The sequence below is a fragment of the Vanellus vanellus genome (assembly GCF_965231255.1).
Source record: "Vanellus vanellus genome assembly, chromosome: 5".
In the NCBI taxonomy this organism is placed as follows: Eukaryota; Metazoa; Chordata; class Aves; order Charadriiformes; family Charadriidae; genus Vanellus; species Vanellus vanellus.
The window spans coordinates 26,359,642-26,377,064 of NC_138910.1; the positions used below are offsets into that span (position 1 = coordinate 26,359,642).

The following is a 17,423-nucleotide window of genomic DNA, read 5'->3' on the forward strand; positions in this document are numbered from 1 at the left end:
AGGGTGTGGGAAAGTCCACACCGCTATTTCCATGCCCGTGTTGTTGCCACGGATGTGCAGAATTATATGACTTGAATATATTCCCTTTATTTGTTTGGGGTTTTTTTTGGGTAGGTGGGAGGGTTGGGGGGGTTGGGGTTTTTTGTTTATCAGGGTGGGGCAAATGGACTTTAGGTAATTTTGCCACTGCTCAGTTTAAATTACTGTGAAGTCCTGACAGGAATTCAAGATGTGTAAATATGAGCAAACCTATAGGGGGAAAAATTATGGTGAAAACTGACCGTGTTGCATGAAAGAGGCATTCAGCCTATTGAGTGCTATGGGAAAACAAACAAAAATAGCTGTGAGAAATAATCAGGAGGATATGAAATGCACGCCGGTTCTTAGCTAGTATCATATTCATTGCTTCGGGGGAGCCAGGCAAGCCAACATCAGCTGAGGATATTAGCTACATGTCATGAACTGCAATATTTCTTTTTGTGTGAAGAAGAAAGGAGGTGGCCGTTAGCAACTGTGTTTGTGGGCAGAGCCGAGTCTGGGTCCCTCGGAGGCATGGGAGCGTGCCCTGGCTTCTCTGCAGCCTTCCCCGATCCCCAGCCTAATCCCCCTGTGACTCCCGCCCTGGGGAACCCAGGCTTCCTCCAGTGCCTCTCGTGGGTGTCCTGTCCTGTGCTAATTTGCCCACTGAGGGCCTTTATCCCACGCCAACCACCTTGCTGCTGCTGGCGCTCCTGCTTGGCTGCTCCCAGCCTGAGTTTCATTTCAGATGGGAGAAACGGTGCAGCGTTTTTCCCTGGGGAGCTCTGCACTGGGCTCTGCTGTATAAGCAGGATGCTTGGAGAGGGAAGGTGCTGGAGGGTCTGTATCAGAAGCACTGAGCTGGTCCTGAGGGCTATGCAACCACACAGCATTATCCATCTGCAGAGTTACTGACACACGGTGACAGGCTTGAAATGGCCCATCTGTGAGATCCCCACCTTTGCTCTGTAATGAGGACGGGCAGGCTCTCAGGGAGAAAACGCATGAGCAAAGAACTCCTGTACAGTCTAGGGCATGTACAAGGAGGCAGCGTCACCAGGCTTCCTCCCCAAGTTGAAGGTAAAACTCCCACTGAATGAAAACTGGCACAAATCCTCATTAAATGGAGATGTGGTTATTGTTAGTACTACAGTAGCACCCAGGAAGGCTCCTCTAGGACTGCATCAGATTGCAGGGATTCAAACACAGGAGGCAAAGAAAATGGCAGGCAGGAAAATGTGTAAGTGAATCTGTCTTTGTTCAGTGTCAGGAAATTATTGCCAGCTTCTTAAGGCATGGGAAATGACATTGGCTGCCAAATACAAAGTGCTCTGGATTTCATGGGAATAATTATGACAGTGAAATATGTTCTTAACTTGACCTTGGGCCACATACTAAATGGAAAGAAGTAAATTTGGCACTACAAATGCAAACTGAGCCACGGTAACTTACACCCGTGGATGATCTGGCCTTACAGAACCTGCGCCACAGGGCCAAATCCTGCTGTCAGTTATGCTGGTGTGAATCAGACAGCGTTTTGCTGAATTGGATGGAAGTACTGGGGCTTGCACTGGGTAAGTGTGAGCATAATTTAGCACTTGGCGAGGACCGCTGCCTCGTGGAGGTCAGCAATATCCCAACTGAGCAAATAAGCAGCTTGTGTGGAGCTCTCACAGGAGAACCGTGAAACAGGAAAGTAATGGTGAGGCATAGTTATCCCCATGCTCCCCCCACGATGAGGCTTGATAGAAACGTGGTCTGAGGTGACAATTGGGCATGAAAAAGTCCTAACTGGAGTCACATCACTGTTGGCAGACAACCAATCAGAGATTAATTAACAGACACTGTTAACAGCAATAATATGTATTTCTTTGTACTAGTTCTCAACCCGCGTTAACACCCAATGGTTCTGGGTTCAAACAACAGACAAAACGGCAGTGCCAGGAAGTGAGATGAGGATCTGTTTTGCATTCTCATCTTGGGCTTATTTCCTCAGTTTAATTCAAGAATAACTTTGGGAACAAAAAAAAAAAAAAAAAAAAGAAAGTGCTACCACTCTATTGGTACAACAGGATAAGCAAAACCCGGACTCAGACCAGCTTATATTTTCATTAAATAAAGGGAGAACATATCAGACAGGCAAACATATTTTAGGAAAGGAAATAAAATGTCAAAGCCCACCTTTGGTTTACTTTTCTGCAGTAGCTACATGGCAGAAATATTAAGCAAGTGTCACGTAGGTTGTCTTCCTCATCATCCTGAAGACAAAGCTGATTATGTAGGTTAAAACTCAGAATGCAAGCATTAGTTGTTTAGGTTTCTTGTTAAATATACATCTATTTGGCAAATGGAAATTGGAGAAATAAATTCCACAAAACTTGGTACAGTATGAAATTATGGGAGGTTAATACACATTCTCCGTGTTTTCAAATGCAAAAGATAGGAGGTATCTATTTGACGTGTCTCCCTAGGGAGGAATTATCTGATTTCTAACATGAGAAAACACCAAAGCCAAGGCAGAGGCCTGCTGTTACTCCATCATGGAACAACATGTTCCTTTGAAATTTCATCAGCTAGAAAATCAATGAGTAGGGTTTCAGATTTCATAGAGGAATTTTACTGTGGGGTTTTTTTAGGTCCAAATGATAAAAATGCTATAAATTCTATCGTAGACCCTGCAAGTGAAAGGTTTAAGAGATTATGTGAGTAAATCATTCATCCCTTCTGAATATCCTGCTGATAAAAGGGATCCCCTGATGTGATATGTACTGTCAGGTTTGAATTTGAAGCAGAGCATTTCTTTCAAGTTCCCTTTAGGGAATCTGTGTATTTTACACTGAATATTAGGATCCCCTCTCCAGGCATGGAGAGGAAGCCAGAATGAGACCCTAAAGCCATAGAAAAATTATCAGAAAGAGATAAACTGGTTTCCTTTTTTATTAAATTCTCCTATAACCAGCTTTATAACCTAGCAAGTCACAAAAATTTCACAGTACATTACACATGCTCACTCGCAGGCATTTTACAAGATCAGGGAGGCATCTGTGCGTTTTCTGGCCTGGACTGAGCACAAAGGCAGAGGGCAGGGCTGCCGCATCTCCCCAGAGACTCCATCCGGCTCTAACAGCTTTATATTTTGTTGACTGTTTCATTGCTATTAACTCTTGTTACCAGTATTTCGTGTCTTCTGAAGCCCTGATTTGATTCTTGGGCAGGAGCAGGCCAAGGGGCATTTAGGTGCAACAGAAAAGAAGGTGCAACATGTTGTGCCGGGAAAAGCTGCGGCTGCTCCCCCATCTCTGCAGGAAGGGTGATCCTTATCTTGCACACGACTGTAAGGGTTCAGTAGAGACTGCTGGGGAGGTGCTCTCATACATGTAAACAAACGCTCCCTACGGTAAAACCAGCACAAGTCTAGAGAAGCTCCAGTGAAGTCAGAGTCATGCCCTGGACTGTACAAATACGTATAAGTCAGACCTACACCCACATAAGGGCAGGTTCTCCTGCAAGGTGCAACCCCTGTAAGGGTGCTACAGGGGCGTGCAGGGGATGCAAGAGGCTCCAGGGGTGGGTGGCATCACCTGCATCTCCAGGGTGAAGGCACTTGTACCCAAAATTGCTCCCTTGCTAGCCCTCCGCCCCCCCAGCTGGTGGTGATGCCGAGAGGCACTGTAAAAACCTCCCTGCCCGCCCATGCATAGCCTTGTCCCTCCTAAAGACAGGGAAAGCAGCAGCAGGGAGCTCCTGGGGAGCCCAAGGCAGGCCAGCGCTGGACCTAAGGCAGCAAGGGATGTCTTTAGGGCAGAGACCGCCCTAGACTACTCCCTTTCACCATTCGTTTTTGGCTTCCCTTTTTTCCTTCCTTCTCTCCAACCAGGAGGAGCAGCGAACTCTAGCGCGGGGCTATGGAAGAAAAGGGATTATGTTACCCATCTGTGTCTGGAGTGAATGTTAGCTGCCGGCATTTGTTCGGTCTCATTGCCGGCACCCTGGCTGTCCCCCGCCGGCGGCGGGGACCCGAGTGGGCGGACGCGGGTGCCGGGGGTGCTGGCGGTGCGCTTCCCCGCCCGGCACCGCCCGCAGCCGCCGCCGGGTCCCCGCCGGCCCAAACCTGGCGTAGCAGCACCCTCTGTAGCCCGGCTGGAGCATGGCAGCAGCCGCCCAGCCCTCTCCCTGAAGGTTACACAAAGGCACGTGCTGCCAGGGAAAGAATAATGCCACGCTGATAAATCAGGCGGTATTTCTTAATGGAGCTGTCTCCACACCTGCCTCGTACCTACGGACAGTTGCGGGGATAATATTGGTGCGGTGGCTATCTCTGTGCTATCGCGATGGCTGAAGCAGCCACCAGAAGATGTGGCTGTTTTCTTGTTTTAAAAATGCGGTGTGCGTTGACCTGCTCTGCAGGGGAAGAGCGAAGGATTTACATGCGCTCTGAAACCCCTGTCCCTCAGCTCTGATGGAGAAGCAGACCCTCCCGCTCCGCATGGGAGCTGCAGTGATAAATACTATTGACAGAGCAAGAAAATCAGATACGCCATGTCAGAGCTCTCGCGTTTCTGTTTGCCGGCTGTTCGAGCGGCCGTGAATCAGTAGAGGAGGACACAAAGAGCTCTGTGAGGCACCAGAGAAATGCAGTTAAGAAAAATCCGAGCTGTGTTAATTTTAATTTGGAAGACGGCTGTTAGAAAACAGTTCAACCCAACAGGATCTGAGTGTTAGCCAACTCCTTCTGCCCTCTCCCACGGGAAAGAAGCCTATAAAATAAAACCGACTCATAAAAAGCTGTTAGTCAACCTGTTCCCTGCTTGTGACACAGGATGGCAACGGTCCTAGAGGCAGAGTTGCAGGGAAAGGAGAAGGTAAGCAGCAAGAAAGGCTGAAACTCAGAGAAGGGAATGACTGTGTGCAGCAGAGGACAAAAGCATCACAGAGAAGCTCAGACCATTCACAGCCAGTGTGTAAATTCACCTCGGGAAGTTTAAAAGTTTGCAGTGCCGAGTGATGATTCCCACATTCCAGAAGAAAATCTGGCACTTGTGTTTTCGATTTCCCTCTCCAAGCAGTTCCCGGTGGGGTGGCCAGTGGGATGTGGGTGTCTCCCAGGGCTGAGGCTGTGCTGTAGGGGTAATTTTACACTACATGCATGGGAGGCCTCAGCCCCGTGCTCAGAGCCATGGCGGGCTGCGTGGGCTGCTGGTGAAGGCTGTCCCCGGCTTGGTCTGAGTGGAGGATCAGGGTCTTCTGCAGACTTTTTCCTCTTGTTGTACAACAGCGATATTTTCTTAATGTGCAGCGGTTGCACCATGGAAAACATGGGGTTAGCTGTTTTCTAAGCAGCATTTGAAGTGGGTGGAAACAAGGTTTTTTGTCACTGAATTTGACTGGCGTTGTAACATTTCAGTACTTTCAAGAAGGTGCTCTTGGATGGCTTGAAATAGTCTGTGAAAATGGATGTTTTCTAAGGTGCCAATTTAAAGCTCATTGAAGTCAATGGGAATTTTTTTATTGGTTTCCCTGGGCTTCAGTTTGGGCTATAAACTATGCTGAATTTAGGGGAAGAACCCCCAAAATAGCAACATTCTGGACTGAAGCTGTTGGATTTGGCAAGGTCTGCTGTACGAGTGGGCTTTATTAGTTTAAATTCAGGCAAGGTCTAGGAAAATGATGCTAATCAAGAGGTTCTTTGGAAAATGAGATCAAATGTCTCAATTTTTCTACTTAATGGAAAAGTGTCAGCCGAAAAAAAAGAGTTGTTTTGCTGAAAGTAAAGCCTAAAAGTTTGTCAGGACTGAAAGCCTCTTTTACTTTATTTAGAAAATGTTTCCTGGCGAGCCATGGGTAGGTCACCCTGTCCAAACAAGGTGCAGAGGACTGCAAAACAGCTTTTGTTGTATCAGTTACATCTCAATATTTCTCTGCAGTGTCTTCCAGATCATATGTACACTTGGATGTCCCTATATTACTGATTAGCAGCAAATCGATTGAAGCTGGGAGGATTTTAACAGTAACTTGCTTTTCACCATTTCCACATGTGTAAATCCTCCCCGCCGCCCCCTAGGACACCAGCCAGGTTCCTTTCTGCTGCTACTGACCTTCATTGTCTGTGTCCCCACATCAGCGCAGAGTGGCAAAGCCAAATGTGCCTTCTCAGAAAGGCCAGTCTGTGGTCTGTGAAAGCTGATGCAGCACCTCATGCAGGCCCTGACAAAGGTGCACTCACACACCAGCATCAGCGCTGCGTGCCCTGGCGCCGTGCACTAGAGCTTCAGCAGGCATGGGCTGCACCTCACTGAAGTCTCCTCTACTGGAGGCCGCTGTTTAAACGTGGTGGATGTGCAATGCCTAGAGACGCTCCTTGCTGTGCTTCCGAAAGAAGGTGGTGTTTTACCATCCTCTCTCAGCTCTTTGCGCTAAAATACGTTTTCGCAGGAAATGTGTTTTGTGGACTAGTTCTTGGTAAACCAGGTGGTATTCATGTGTTTATCTTTCTTCTGTATGAACTGTATGATGTGAAAAAGATGCGTGTTGTCCCAGGCATACCCGCTCGTTAAGAAGACAGCAGGATTTAGCAGAGCCCTAAAATTTAGAGAAGGTTTTATTTGCTGAAAGGCCAAAGGCAGATAAAAGAAGAGAAGCCTGGGGGAGAGGAGAAGATGGATCTTTCTGTGCTTATCTTTCAGCCCACACAGCCACGTTATCACATCAGTGCCCTGAATCCGCAAACCATTAGTCAGGGCCAGACTCTGCTGCCTTTGCTGGAGGCTAAAGCCAATGTGGATGTGTGGAAGTTTTGAACTCAGGCATCTAAAATAGAACTTTGTAAATAAGATATTGTGGAACAGGCTGCCCAAATCAGCTTTTATTCTTGTATGTAACTTCACCATTTTTAGAGAAATAACATTCCTCTCCTTGTCCATCTTCTCATGGGGGTGGCTTACCCAGTAGAAACATCCCCAACTTCCCCAAGGAAGACTGTAATTACGTTCCTCCCAAAATTGTACAAGAGGAAGACTCTTTTGTCTCATCTTTTACATCTGTCTTACCGTAAAGTCAGTCACCCCTTGATTAGTGAAAGTCTTTGGTCAGCTCTGACTGCGGAGCTGATCATGAGTGTCCCTGGCATCCACTACCTCTGCTCTGCGGGTGGTGTCAGCAGACATTTGATTAACTACGGAGGTTTGAGCACCAAGGGGATTCAAGGTGGAGCATGAAGTAAATCATACCTCAGGCCCTTCATACCTCCTCTGTTCCACCTGCCAGCGCAGGCTGGCTGCTGGCAGAATGGCAGTTCGAGGCCTTTGCTTGTGCAGCGTGCACTGTAATTACTGCAAGGGTAATTGGGAAAAAAAGATCCGCCCACTGCTGTACAATACAGCTTGTCACCTGCAACACGGGTTTTGTAAGGTTTGAGGACAAGAACATTTCATAAGATGCAGTGTTAAGGCCAAGGTGAAAAGAAGGCTGTTAGTTCAAATAAAATCCTGGAGATTGGCCTCGGTACAGTGGTGTTGTGCATGGGAGGCATTTTGTGCTGCTCATCTTTCGGGTACTGATGCCATAACAGAGGGCTGAGGACTTCTTTCTCCTTGGTTCTGCCAAAAAAAAGCAGAGGCTCTTGCTTAGGAATCCATGCCTATCTGCAGCTGTTTGTCCCCTGCAGCTCCCCAGGAATATGATCAGCGGTTTCTGGGTAGTGTTTTCTGTTTGCATTCTTTTTATATGAAAACAGTGATTTTTGGTTGTGGACAAAAGAAGAACTGTGCTGGCTTAGGGCATTAATTTAGGTGGATTTTACTATACTTCTAAGGAGCATAAGCCATTATTTGGTGTCCTCCCTTTTCTCTAAATAAAAATGTATGCGTTTTCCTTTAAAAATGTATTTTGTGTGTGAGTCACATAGTGATAACATTAAATGCGGTATAAAGATGGTAATAAAACTGGTTGTAACATTTATATATTTTTCATGACCAAAGTGCTTTGCAGTTGGAGATGCTATAAATGCATGCTTGCCACTGGAGGAAGCGACACACACTGCAAAAGATGACAGCCACATGACCCCAGGACCTGTTCGACCCCTCTGGGCACAGGAGGGGCTGGCAGATCTCTAGGACAAAACGGGAGCTGGGGTGCCTGCCCCAGCCGCCAGAAGGTTGGGTGGCAGTTGCTTGAGGAAGAGGCTGTGGTGGACAGGGTGGAAAATACTGCAGGGATGAGGAGGTGACCCCACGCAGAAGCATCAGTTGATGCAGCAGAGGAGGAAGTGCTTGTTCCAGGTCTCCTCCTGTTGCATCTCAGCCGCTTCCCCCTCTCCTTTCAGCAGCAGAGGCCTCTCCGCTTTGCTGATGGTGTTCAGCATCACCCAACCTGCTCAGAAAATTTGGGTTGTCTGGGTGCGCAGTGTACTCTGGGAGGAAAAGCAGGTAAAAACAGAGAAGGAAAAGGGAAGAACAGGGAAAATGCTGCTATTGACATTTTCCCCAGGATTCTCCAGCGTTTTTTTGTACATCTGATCAGTTCTAACAGGATGAAGCAAATTCCTGACATGCTGACTGTCCTCTAGCCATATCTTCTAGAACAGCCACTTCTTGCACAACTCCATGACCTTTTATGGGGATTTTTTTTTTTTTTTTTTTTTTTGCATGGGGAGCATGGCTGTTCTCCCTCCCCACCTTGCAGCAGAGGGCCCTGTGCCTTCCCTGGAGGCTGGTGGGATCAGGGAGCACATGCCAGATCTGGCTGACCCTGTCACCTCTGCTTCTTCATCATGAACCCTTGTGCAGCCACAGAAGGCGAGAAAGAGATGAAGCGCTTAGTGTGGCTAATTCTGGCTGCAGCACCCTAATGAACGTCACGCACCGGTTGTATGGAAACCACTAGAGCATGTGAACATCACTGAACAGTCAGCCATGGAAAGGTCTCTAAACTGCTCTCCATCAGAGGGCATTCAACATTTGTACAGGCACAAATCTGCAAAGTGATTTTTTTTTTTTAAATGTCTACTGACTTTTACAGAATACGCACAATGAATATTAAATAAAGGGCTGATGTTCCCTAAGTCAGTGCCCATTACTGCACTTCAGATGCCATTATGTGGCGTGACTTTTAAAAACTTTTTTTTAAAGGTCATGCTGCTTATGCTGCATAATATATAATACAATTTCACTGTAAATTAGAAACATACTTTACAGCCTGCTGCTGTGCTTCAACGGAGGTGAGCAAAATTTGAAATCATGGGTCTCCTCCTTGTGGGGATGCACTTGTGGGAAGTATTTAATATCACCATACTCGGGGGCTTTATGAACTAGTAATGAGCTATGGAGGCCTCTCTAGGACACATAGCTGCATCTCCTCTCTAGCCTCTCTAGAACATTTTCCCATTCTTGACACTGTTAAATTTGATTATACTTTGCTGTTATAGGAAGTTTGGGGTAAACTGTAACATTAACCAACCCACAGCTGTTTTCTTTAGCTACAGAAGACATGCTCAGCCCTGACAGGTTTCTCTCCCAGTAGATAAGAAGAGTTTACTTTCTTCATGTTGAAATGGTTGCAGGCCTGTTCAGGCACCATATACACTAACTCTCTGGAAGGAGAGTATTCTTAAGTATTCTATTGCTTTAGAATAGAACAACTTTCAAAAATGCTGTCCTCTTTCTTTCCATGTAAACTACAGCATAGAAACTGGACTTTGTGGGACACGCAGCCTGAATCCAAAATTCCCCTCAGACAGCTCTTCAAGGAGCCAGGATTAAAGGTAAGCAAATGCATTAAAGCTGCGGCTCTTAGACCCTTATTTAAAAAACTTCAGGTCATGCATTGCCTCAGACAGCAGAATACACAAAAAGGAGAGTAGCCATGGGGCACAGAACCAGACTGCATAAAAACACTAAAAGGTATTTTGGTCTCACTTCGCAAGGAATGGGAAGTCTATTGAGAAAATACACTTTCTGATGCCAGTGTGACAGAGATGCCAAGTAAAGGCATTAAGCAAATAAACAGGGTTTCAGAGAGGTGTTAAGAGATGCAGGAACACTAACACAAGGAGGCAATTGAGAAGCGGATTTCTTCCATCTAAGGGTAGAAGCTGTAAGCCTCGCATGAAATGGAAATTACATGCTTTTTGAGAAATATGGAAAATAATATAATTTCACATTCACAAAGCCTCTTATCAGGGACTGGTACATTCTAAGAATGGTATTTGGATTAAGGAGACAGGCCAGGCTGCAAATGGAGGACTGTGTTATTAAGTAAGCACTTGCTACCAAACAGGTCTGCGGGCCAACAGCTGCTGCTCGATGGCGCAGGCACAGGGACTCTGGGGGTCGCAGAAGCTGAGGGGCAGCACTGAGCAGTGTCTCTGAAGCCAGTTATGTCCAGTCATAATGAAGTTTACTGCGAGAGTACACCTAAACTGCAGTACCATCCTCATATCTTCTTGGAAGATATTCCTGGTCCCCGTACTAGGTATACAATTTGCCAGAATACTCATTCATTATTACTGCGTTAGCAAAGGCAATGTTAATGTTTGCAGGACAGATTTTATATTGTAAAGCGATTTTTTTGTGTTTAAATATACTATCAACATGGTCCGTAATATTAAAAATACCTCAGAAAAAGCAGAAAAAAGAAACATTTCACACATAGGCACAAATTAAGAGAATTAAACAAACTCTTTCTACAATTTCTGTGCTAGAAGAGATGGATAACAAATTATTTTCAACTGCCAACCAATACAAAGAAATCTGGTCCAAATTTCAGAAGGACAAAATATTTTATAGGTAAAAACTCTGTGATATTTTTGTAATGAAGCTCTTGGTCAACATATCTTAAGGTGTATTTAACATGACAGATTACTGAGAATGCCCCTAGTTATTTGGTGCTGGTTAATTTCATGCAAATATTCTGTTTTCCACTGGATGTTTTTAAAATACAGGATAAAATCTTTAAAGGTAAGCAATCAAGAAAAACCCATATTACCATGGGCTACCAGGGTGAGCATCACCTCACAAACATAAGAGAGGAACAGACACAAAGTTCTCATTTCTACTGTCCGGGACCACCACTTACACAGTCCACCCAATGATCTTATACATCAGCGCCCTCAGAAGCCTGGCTTCGTAGGTAACTGTATTTTTCCCGCTGTGCATCCTCTTCTCTTCAAGGGGTTGCTCAATGACAGCTGGGATGTTTCTTCCATACAGCTCACACTGCTTCAGAAACTGAATGCACTCTTGAATGACACTGTCACGGAGCATGATCATATGCTTGGACATGTTCTCCAGCAAGGACAGGAAACACCGTTTGGCGTAATACCAGGTATCAGTGCTCAGTTTTTTGTTATATGGCTCCAGGCTTTTAATGACCCTTGAAATACCAAAGTCATAGTTTCCCTTCACACAGTAGAGGGTACCAATAACTAGATTGACAATGCAAAGATGGTAGATATTTTTTTCAGGATTGTCATAGGACAGCTGCTCTTCTCCCTTCTCGATCTTCCTCATCAGTTCCTCTGCATCTTCATTCTGGCTTGTCAGGATGTAGGAAACACAGAGGTTAGCTAACACAATGGCACTGACATGGAGAATGTCATCATAGTGCTTTTTAACTATTGGCTCATAAAAGCTAATGGCCTCTTTATACTTGCTATCCTGCATGAAGAGCACGTGAGCCACATTGAGCTTCCACACCTCATGTTCATTACAGAACTCCACCGATTTGCGGAAAATCTTTTCTACCATTGTGTAGTTCTTCATGTCCCAGTAGATCTTCGCCTGGGCCATCAAGACAGGTACATATTTATCCAGAGTCTCATCATACTCATTAACTGCCTTTTTTACAGCTTCATCATCCCAATTTTGCCTAGCTTCCTGTACCTGCTTCGTGAGTTTTCTCAGCTGCTCGGTCAGAGTCCCTGCTGAATCATCTAGCTTGTGGAAAGCCTCCTCGGGGGCAGTCTGACAAGTAATAATGGCATCCAAGAAGTTGTACAAGTAAGGTGTGAGCAGTTTGTAGGTCAGATGGGCATTCTCTGCCAGCACATCAGCTGCCAGGTCGTAGTACTGATGCTTGCAGTAGAGGAGTAGCAAGTTTCCAAAAGTTTCTGGTGGACACGGGTTCTGCAGCAGAAGAAACTGCAGTTTCTCAAACCCTTCAGTGGGCTGGCTGTCCATGTTCATTAGCGCTTGGTTGTGCAGCGTGACTGGATCCAACTCCTCTTCAGCCCTCGGTGGCATATCTGTGAGCGCCTCCTGGGCCGCTTTCAGGTTGTGCAGCTGGTACTCAATGGCTGCCTTGAGGTTGAAGGCTTCCACCAGGGCCGTGCGGTGCAGGAGCAGAGTGTTGCCTACGCTGCGGACATCAATGCCCTCAGTGGTCATGCCCACGCTGAGCTCTGGGTGCTGGTGGATGCCACGCTCTATGATATCCGAGATATGCTTGAGGGCAGGAGCGTACTGCTTGGCTGCGTAGCAGCAGAGCGCCATGTTGTATGACAGCTCAGGGCAGTAACCCAACACTTGCATGGCACCAGCAAACTTGCTGCTGGCCTCTTCGTGCCGCCCCTGCCGGTACAGCAGGCAGCCCAGGTTGATCTCGGCGTCAGCCCGTTCTGAGGGGTCCTCGGCTGCTCCAGGGCCGCCCTCCGCAGCGGCGGCAAGCGCCTCCTCCACCAGGCTCTTGGCCGCCGGGAGGTCGCCCTGAGCATAGTAGATAGCCGCCCGCAGGCGCAGGGCCCGGCCCTGGTAGGCGGGGAGGTCCAGCAGCGGTCCAACGGCCCGCAGGGCCTCGGCGTAGAGCCCGGCCTTGTAGAGGGCCTGCGCCTGGTAGAGTCGGTACGCCTCCAGCTCGGGGTGCAGCGCCACCAGCTGCTCGTAGCACTCGGCCGCCGCCGCGAAGTCCTGCAGCTGGTAGTGGCAGTAGCCCAGCAGGGAGAGGCCCCCCCGGGAGCGGCAGCTCTTTTGCAGCTCGCGGCTCAGCAGCGACACCGCCTCCCCGCACCGCCCGCCACCGATCAGCCCGTAGACGACGGCCGTGTACTGCCCGTCGGGCACCGGCGCGGCCTCCATCGCCGCTGCCACGGCAACGGCCCCGCCGGAGCGGAAGCGGAAACCGGGCCTCTCGCTGCCATGGCAGCCACCGCCGCCGGGGCGGAAGTACTCGCCGTGCCGGTGGCTAAGGGCGGAGCGGGCTGCCGCCCCCGGAAGCGGAAGTGGTGGGTGCGCGCTGGCGGTGCCACCGGCGCGGGGCACGCCGGGAGCTGTAGTGCCCGGGACTGCGGCGGCGGGCGGGCCGGTGAGCGGGGCCGGGTCCAGGCGGGGGCACCGGTCTCTGTGCCGACCTCTGCCGACTCTCCTCCGCCTCTCCGGCGGGCTGCTGCGGCGCCAGAGGTGGGAGTGCCGGAGGGAGGGGACGGCGGCCTGTTCCGGTGTGCCCCACCGCCGCGCTGCCCGGGAAAGCGGGCGCATGCCTGGTGACTGCCGGCTGTATTTTGGTGCCGTTCGTGCTTTTATCTCCCGGGTCGAGACACGGGCTGGTCGGTGACGGCTACAAGTGGGCTCAAAGAGGGCGCACATCTTGAAAATGCTGCCTGAGCCTGAATGTGCGCCGTGTAAGATCAAAATCAACTCCTTTATTTCTATTATTGTGGAATAGCTCTCTTAAGCAGTAAGTGGTGTGTAAAAGCAGGCCCTAAGCTAAAGCTGCAGTCCTGGAACACAGGCCAGTATGTTATTGCTGTCTTGGGCTTTTTGAATGTGAAGCATCCCTTTTACAGCCTGTCAAGATCCAAAGTTTGTTGCAGCTGATAGAAGGAAGAAGGTTTGTACCTTACCACAATCAGCCAGCTTCTCTGCAGGTTTGAAAAGTAGAAGACATGATGCCCAACTTTTCTGGACTATTTCAACAACGTAATTGTCCTTGTGAGGGCTATCCCTCCCTCCCCCCCGGTATTTCTACTGAACAATGATACATCCAGTTTCACAGAATGTATAATCTGTGTTATTTCTGTACCCATAAATATCTCTGTTAGAGTCGCCAGCCAGATTTGGTTTCTGGTCATTCCAGACTGATGCCAAGCGTATCCTATCACGTGCTCCCAGGCGCGTGTGCTTCAAGGTCACGTTTCAAAAACTGTATCTGAGCCACTCAGTTGCCTGTGTTTTCATTGATCCTCTGTTTGCGTGATTCAGTAATCAATAGATACAGCTCTGATTCATCCCGACAAGGTAGTTGCAAGAAAAATAAAAATCCCGGTAAACCATTAAAATGATTTATTTTCTTTTTTTTTTTAGAGAGACCAGTAAAACCAAGTTGTTCATTTCAAAAACATGCTTTAAAAAGCTGAATCAGCATTGTTTGATCTACTAAAGCAAAACAATGAGCGTAATGGTCTTAAAATGCAAAAAGGAAAAGGATGCAGAAGTCTTAAGTTACACATTTGGAAAATATGTAGGATTCACTTGCATTAGAAAATAAGAGTATTTCTGTGCATGTGTCAGTTTCCCACAGGCAAAGGTTCAAAGCTGATAACGGTATTCCCCACACAACTGTAAGATGCAGTGTCCAACATGCTTATAAATTGGTAATTAAATACAAAATCCAAGAAAGAAAAGCTAACAAGCAATATACTGTATGTGTTCCAATACTGGCACATTCAAGTGATGGAAATCTCTGGGGTCTCTCATTTCAGCTGATTTATACCTCCCATTTCATTGTTATGTTAGAAACCATTCACATTGTTTTACTCTTAAAAACCTGTTTATTTGACAAAGCCAATTTAAAAAATTACTTGCTTTGTACTTTCTCGCCCAGAACGCTCTAAGCATTGGAAGTGTCTGTTAGTATATTTTACGTAACCTTGAAATAAACCTGTTCTAAAATTTCACTCAATGCATAAATGATCTATCAATAACTAGAATTGTTTTAATTTTATGAAGGGAAAATAAGTATTTGGCCTGTAGACTGAAACACTCCTATTTTTCCACTAGTGTGAATTTGTCTAAATATTACAAATGACGTTAGGCACTGCTGGTTGCAGTTTTCAAAAAAATAGTTTGTGAGTACTAGTATTGGCTTTGTTGATAACTACAGGCACATTCTGAGATTGCAGTGCACTACAAGAAGGAGCAATTAGCAAGGTCACAAGTCCAGAAAATGCAGCTGCTGTACCAGGGCACCATCTGAAGGAATACCTGAGCTAAAATGAAACATATTCCTCTACTCTACAACTATTTTTCTGCAGGGCATAAAACACACTCATGACCTTCTCAGCAAGATCCGTGGCCCTGCAAATAGGAGGGGCTGGCTGTGACAGGGCTGTATGGGGACTTCAGTGTCCAGTTGCCACATGAGGCACCCAGTTTAAACTTCCGTGAGCTACTGCTGCCTGACCTTCTAAGCAAAACCAGCATCCTGACAGAAGCAGATGTCTACAGGTTGGTCAGGTTTTGTTGAAGCTGTTTGGTTTTGCCTGTTGGTCACAGGCTGGGAGAAAGGCAAAATGATGGGGCACTTTTAGGGGAAATGGCCTGATTTTACTCTTGAACTATGGTCAAAGACACCTCTTGAACGTCTCATTTTCAGGAGGTGGGAAACCCTTCTGTCTGAACCACAGGAGAGCCTCTGCCCCAGGTGCTCCTCACCTTGAACAGTGTTTGGTTTTCTGGTGGGGTCACAGTGTTGTGTTGCGGGGAGGGCTTTAATCCAGGAGCTCTTCCACCAAAGTCTGCCTGCTCTGTGCATCTCCCAGGAGTGAAGCAGAAATCGGGACTGTACCCAGCAGGTGCCCTGTCTCCTTTCTGAGCACACATAAGGGGCTTAGGCAGGAGAGCAGGAGACAAGCCCACCCTTGTGAGTCCCCACAGGCAGGTGGAGAAGGTGCACCCGCAGCTCGAAAGCCTGCTCCAAATCAAGCATGATTTGAAGGTCAGGCTCCTTCCTGATTACCCTATGCAATGCTAGGGCATTTAGGCTTTTGTCTTTTTCTTTTAGTGAGGAAAGGTTGATTTTGGTCAGCGGTCTCACAGATGGGAATCCTGAGTGGAATTACTGTGTGGTTTGAACTGTCTTTGAGGATGAGGATGAAGATCCAGGTTGTCTCCTGAGCATTTTCTGCTGATAAAGTGAGGGCTGCTGGCTGGCTTCTGTGAGACCTCATGGCCTGTAATTCATGAGACAAGAAACCTGACTGAATTCAGGCTGCAGTTAGCACTAGTCAGTAGGACACGTAGAAAAAAGGCATTGCTGTTGAACAACCAGCTCGAAGGACCTTTGAGGGAGAATGAAGCCCCTGTGACCCTAAGAATGGTCCATGTACTCACCACGTTTTAGCACTGAAATTGTAAATTGTAGGGCCCTCATTCAAGGCCAAATTTCCACTAACAGCTGGGGCAAATAAGTGAGGACTTGTCTGTTGCTGAGACAGACCAGATGCGTTGGGCATCTCCAGGGAAAGGCCAAGCAGCGCTTTACTAGCACTGTCCCGGGTAACAGTGAGTTCTCCATTCTCTTCTCCACACGTCCTCTAATTTGTGCTCTCCTCTTGTGGACCCATGTTTTATACGCACTCGCAGAACTAAGCTGGTTTCAGTGGGGTTTGATCTCCCTTTGTGTAGTGGGCAGGGAAACAAGTAGAAGACGGAGAATGTCGATTTAATAACCTACGCTGTTATCTCTCCTGTGCACATCTCAAAAGAGTTTGGCAAAACCAACTGAAGTACTGGAAAAATGCTTCCCTATCAGCAATAATGAAAAGCAGATACAATTTCTGTCTCTCAAGCTTGTAAGCACTAGTTAAAAAGTGTTTTCCACCATCTTAAAAGTATGAGAAACTTGGAATATGTTTCTTTACTGTACTGCATGCTTGCACAAAGAATCTTCTTTTTCTCTCAAAAATGGAAGTCTTTTGCTGATTCCTAAACTAAGTGTTAAAAAAAAAAATCAGTATAAGATTTTTTCTGTTTGTTTGGTTGGGTTTTATTAAGATTGAGCTGTATCACTTTTAGAGACCCAATGCTGTTCTGAGATGCACAACTGTGCCCTCCTGGTTTCAGTAGGGTTGCCTCGTTTTTCCTGAGAACAATTTGATAAAGATCTAGCCATGCTCTCTCATTTTCTTCCTTGTGATGGAGGAACAGAACCATAACATTAGTCAGCAGTTTCTGAATTTTGACCCACAATAGCAAAGATACCAAAAGACAGGAGAAATAGATGGAGGCAATTACAAACAGTCACTTGATTGATGGTTGACATTGTTAGAGCTTCAGCTGTATGTCAGGTTGCGGTGGTGCTGAATCCCCATCCCTGCCGGTGGGTGTTGCCATGGGCAACAGTGCACTGAAGCCAATAAAAAGGAGAGGAAATGAGGGGAGACTCAACCTTGGGGGAAGCTGTAGGGTATGTGCTAT

General features: G+C 47.0%; 1 protein-coding gene across 1 annotated transcript; it reads right to left on the minus strand.

The window, feature by feature from the left end:
* Window positions 1-10,728: 10,728 nt before the first annotated feature.
* Window positions 10,729-13,096, minus strand: LOC309672778 (intraflagellar transport protein 70B-like). The gene has a single exon (XM_082484369.1). The coding sequence runs from the start codon at window positions 13,083-13,085 to the stop codon at window positions 11,085-11,087; it is 2,001 nt and encodes a 666-aa protein (XP_082340495.1). The 5' UTR covers window positions 13,086-13,096; the 3' UTR covers window positions 10,729-11,084.
* Window positions 13,097-17,423: the final 4,327 nt, after the last annotated feature.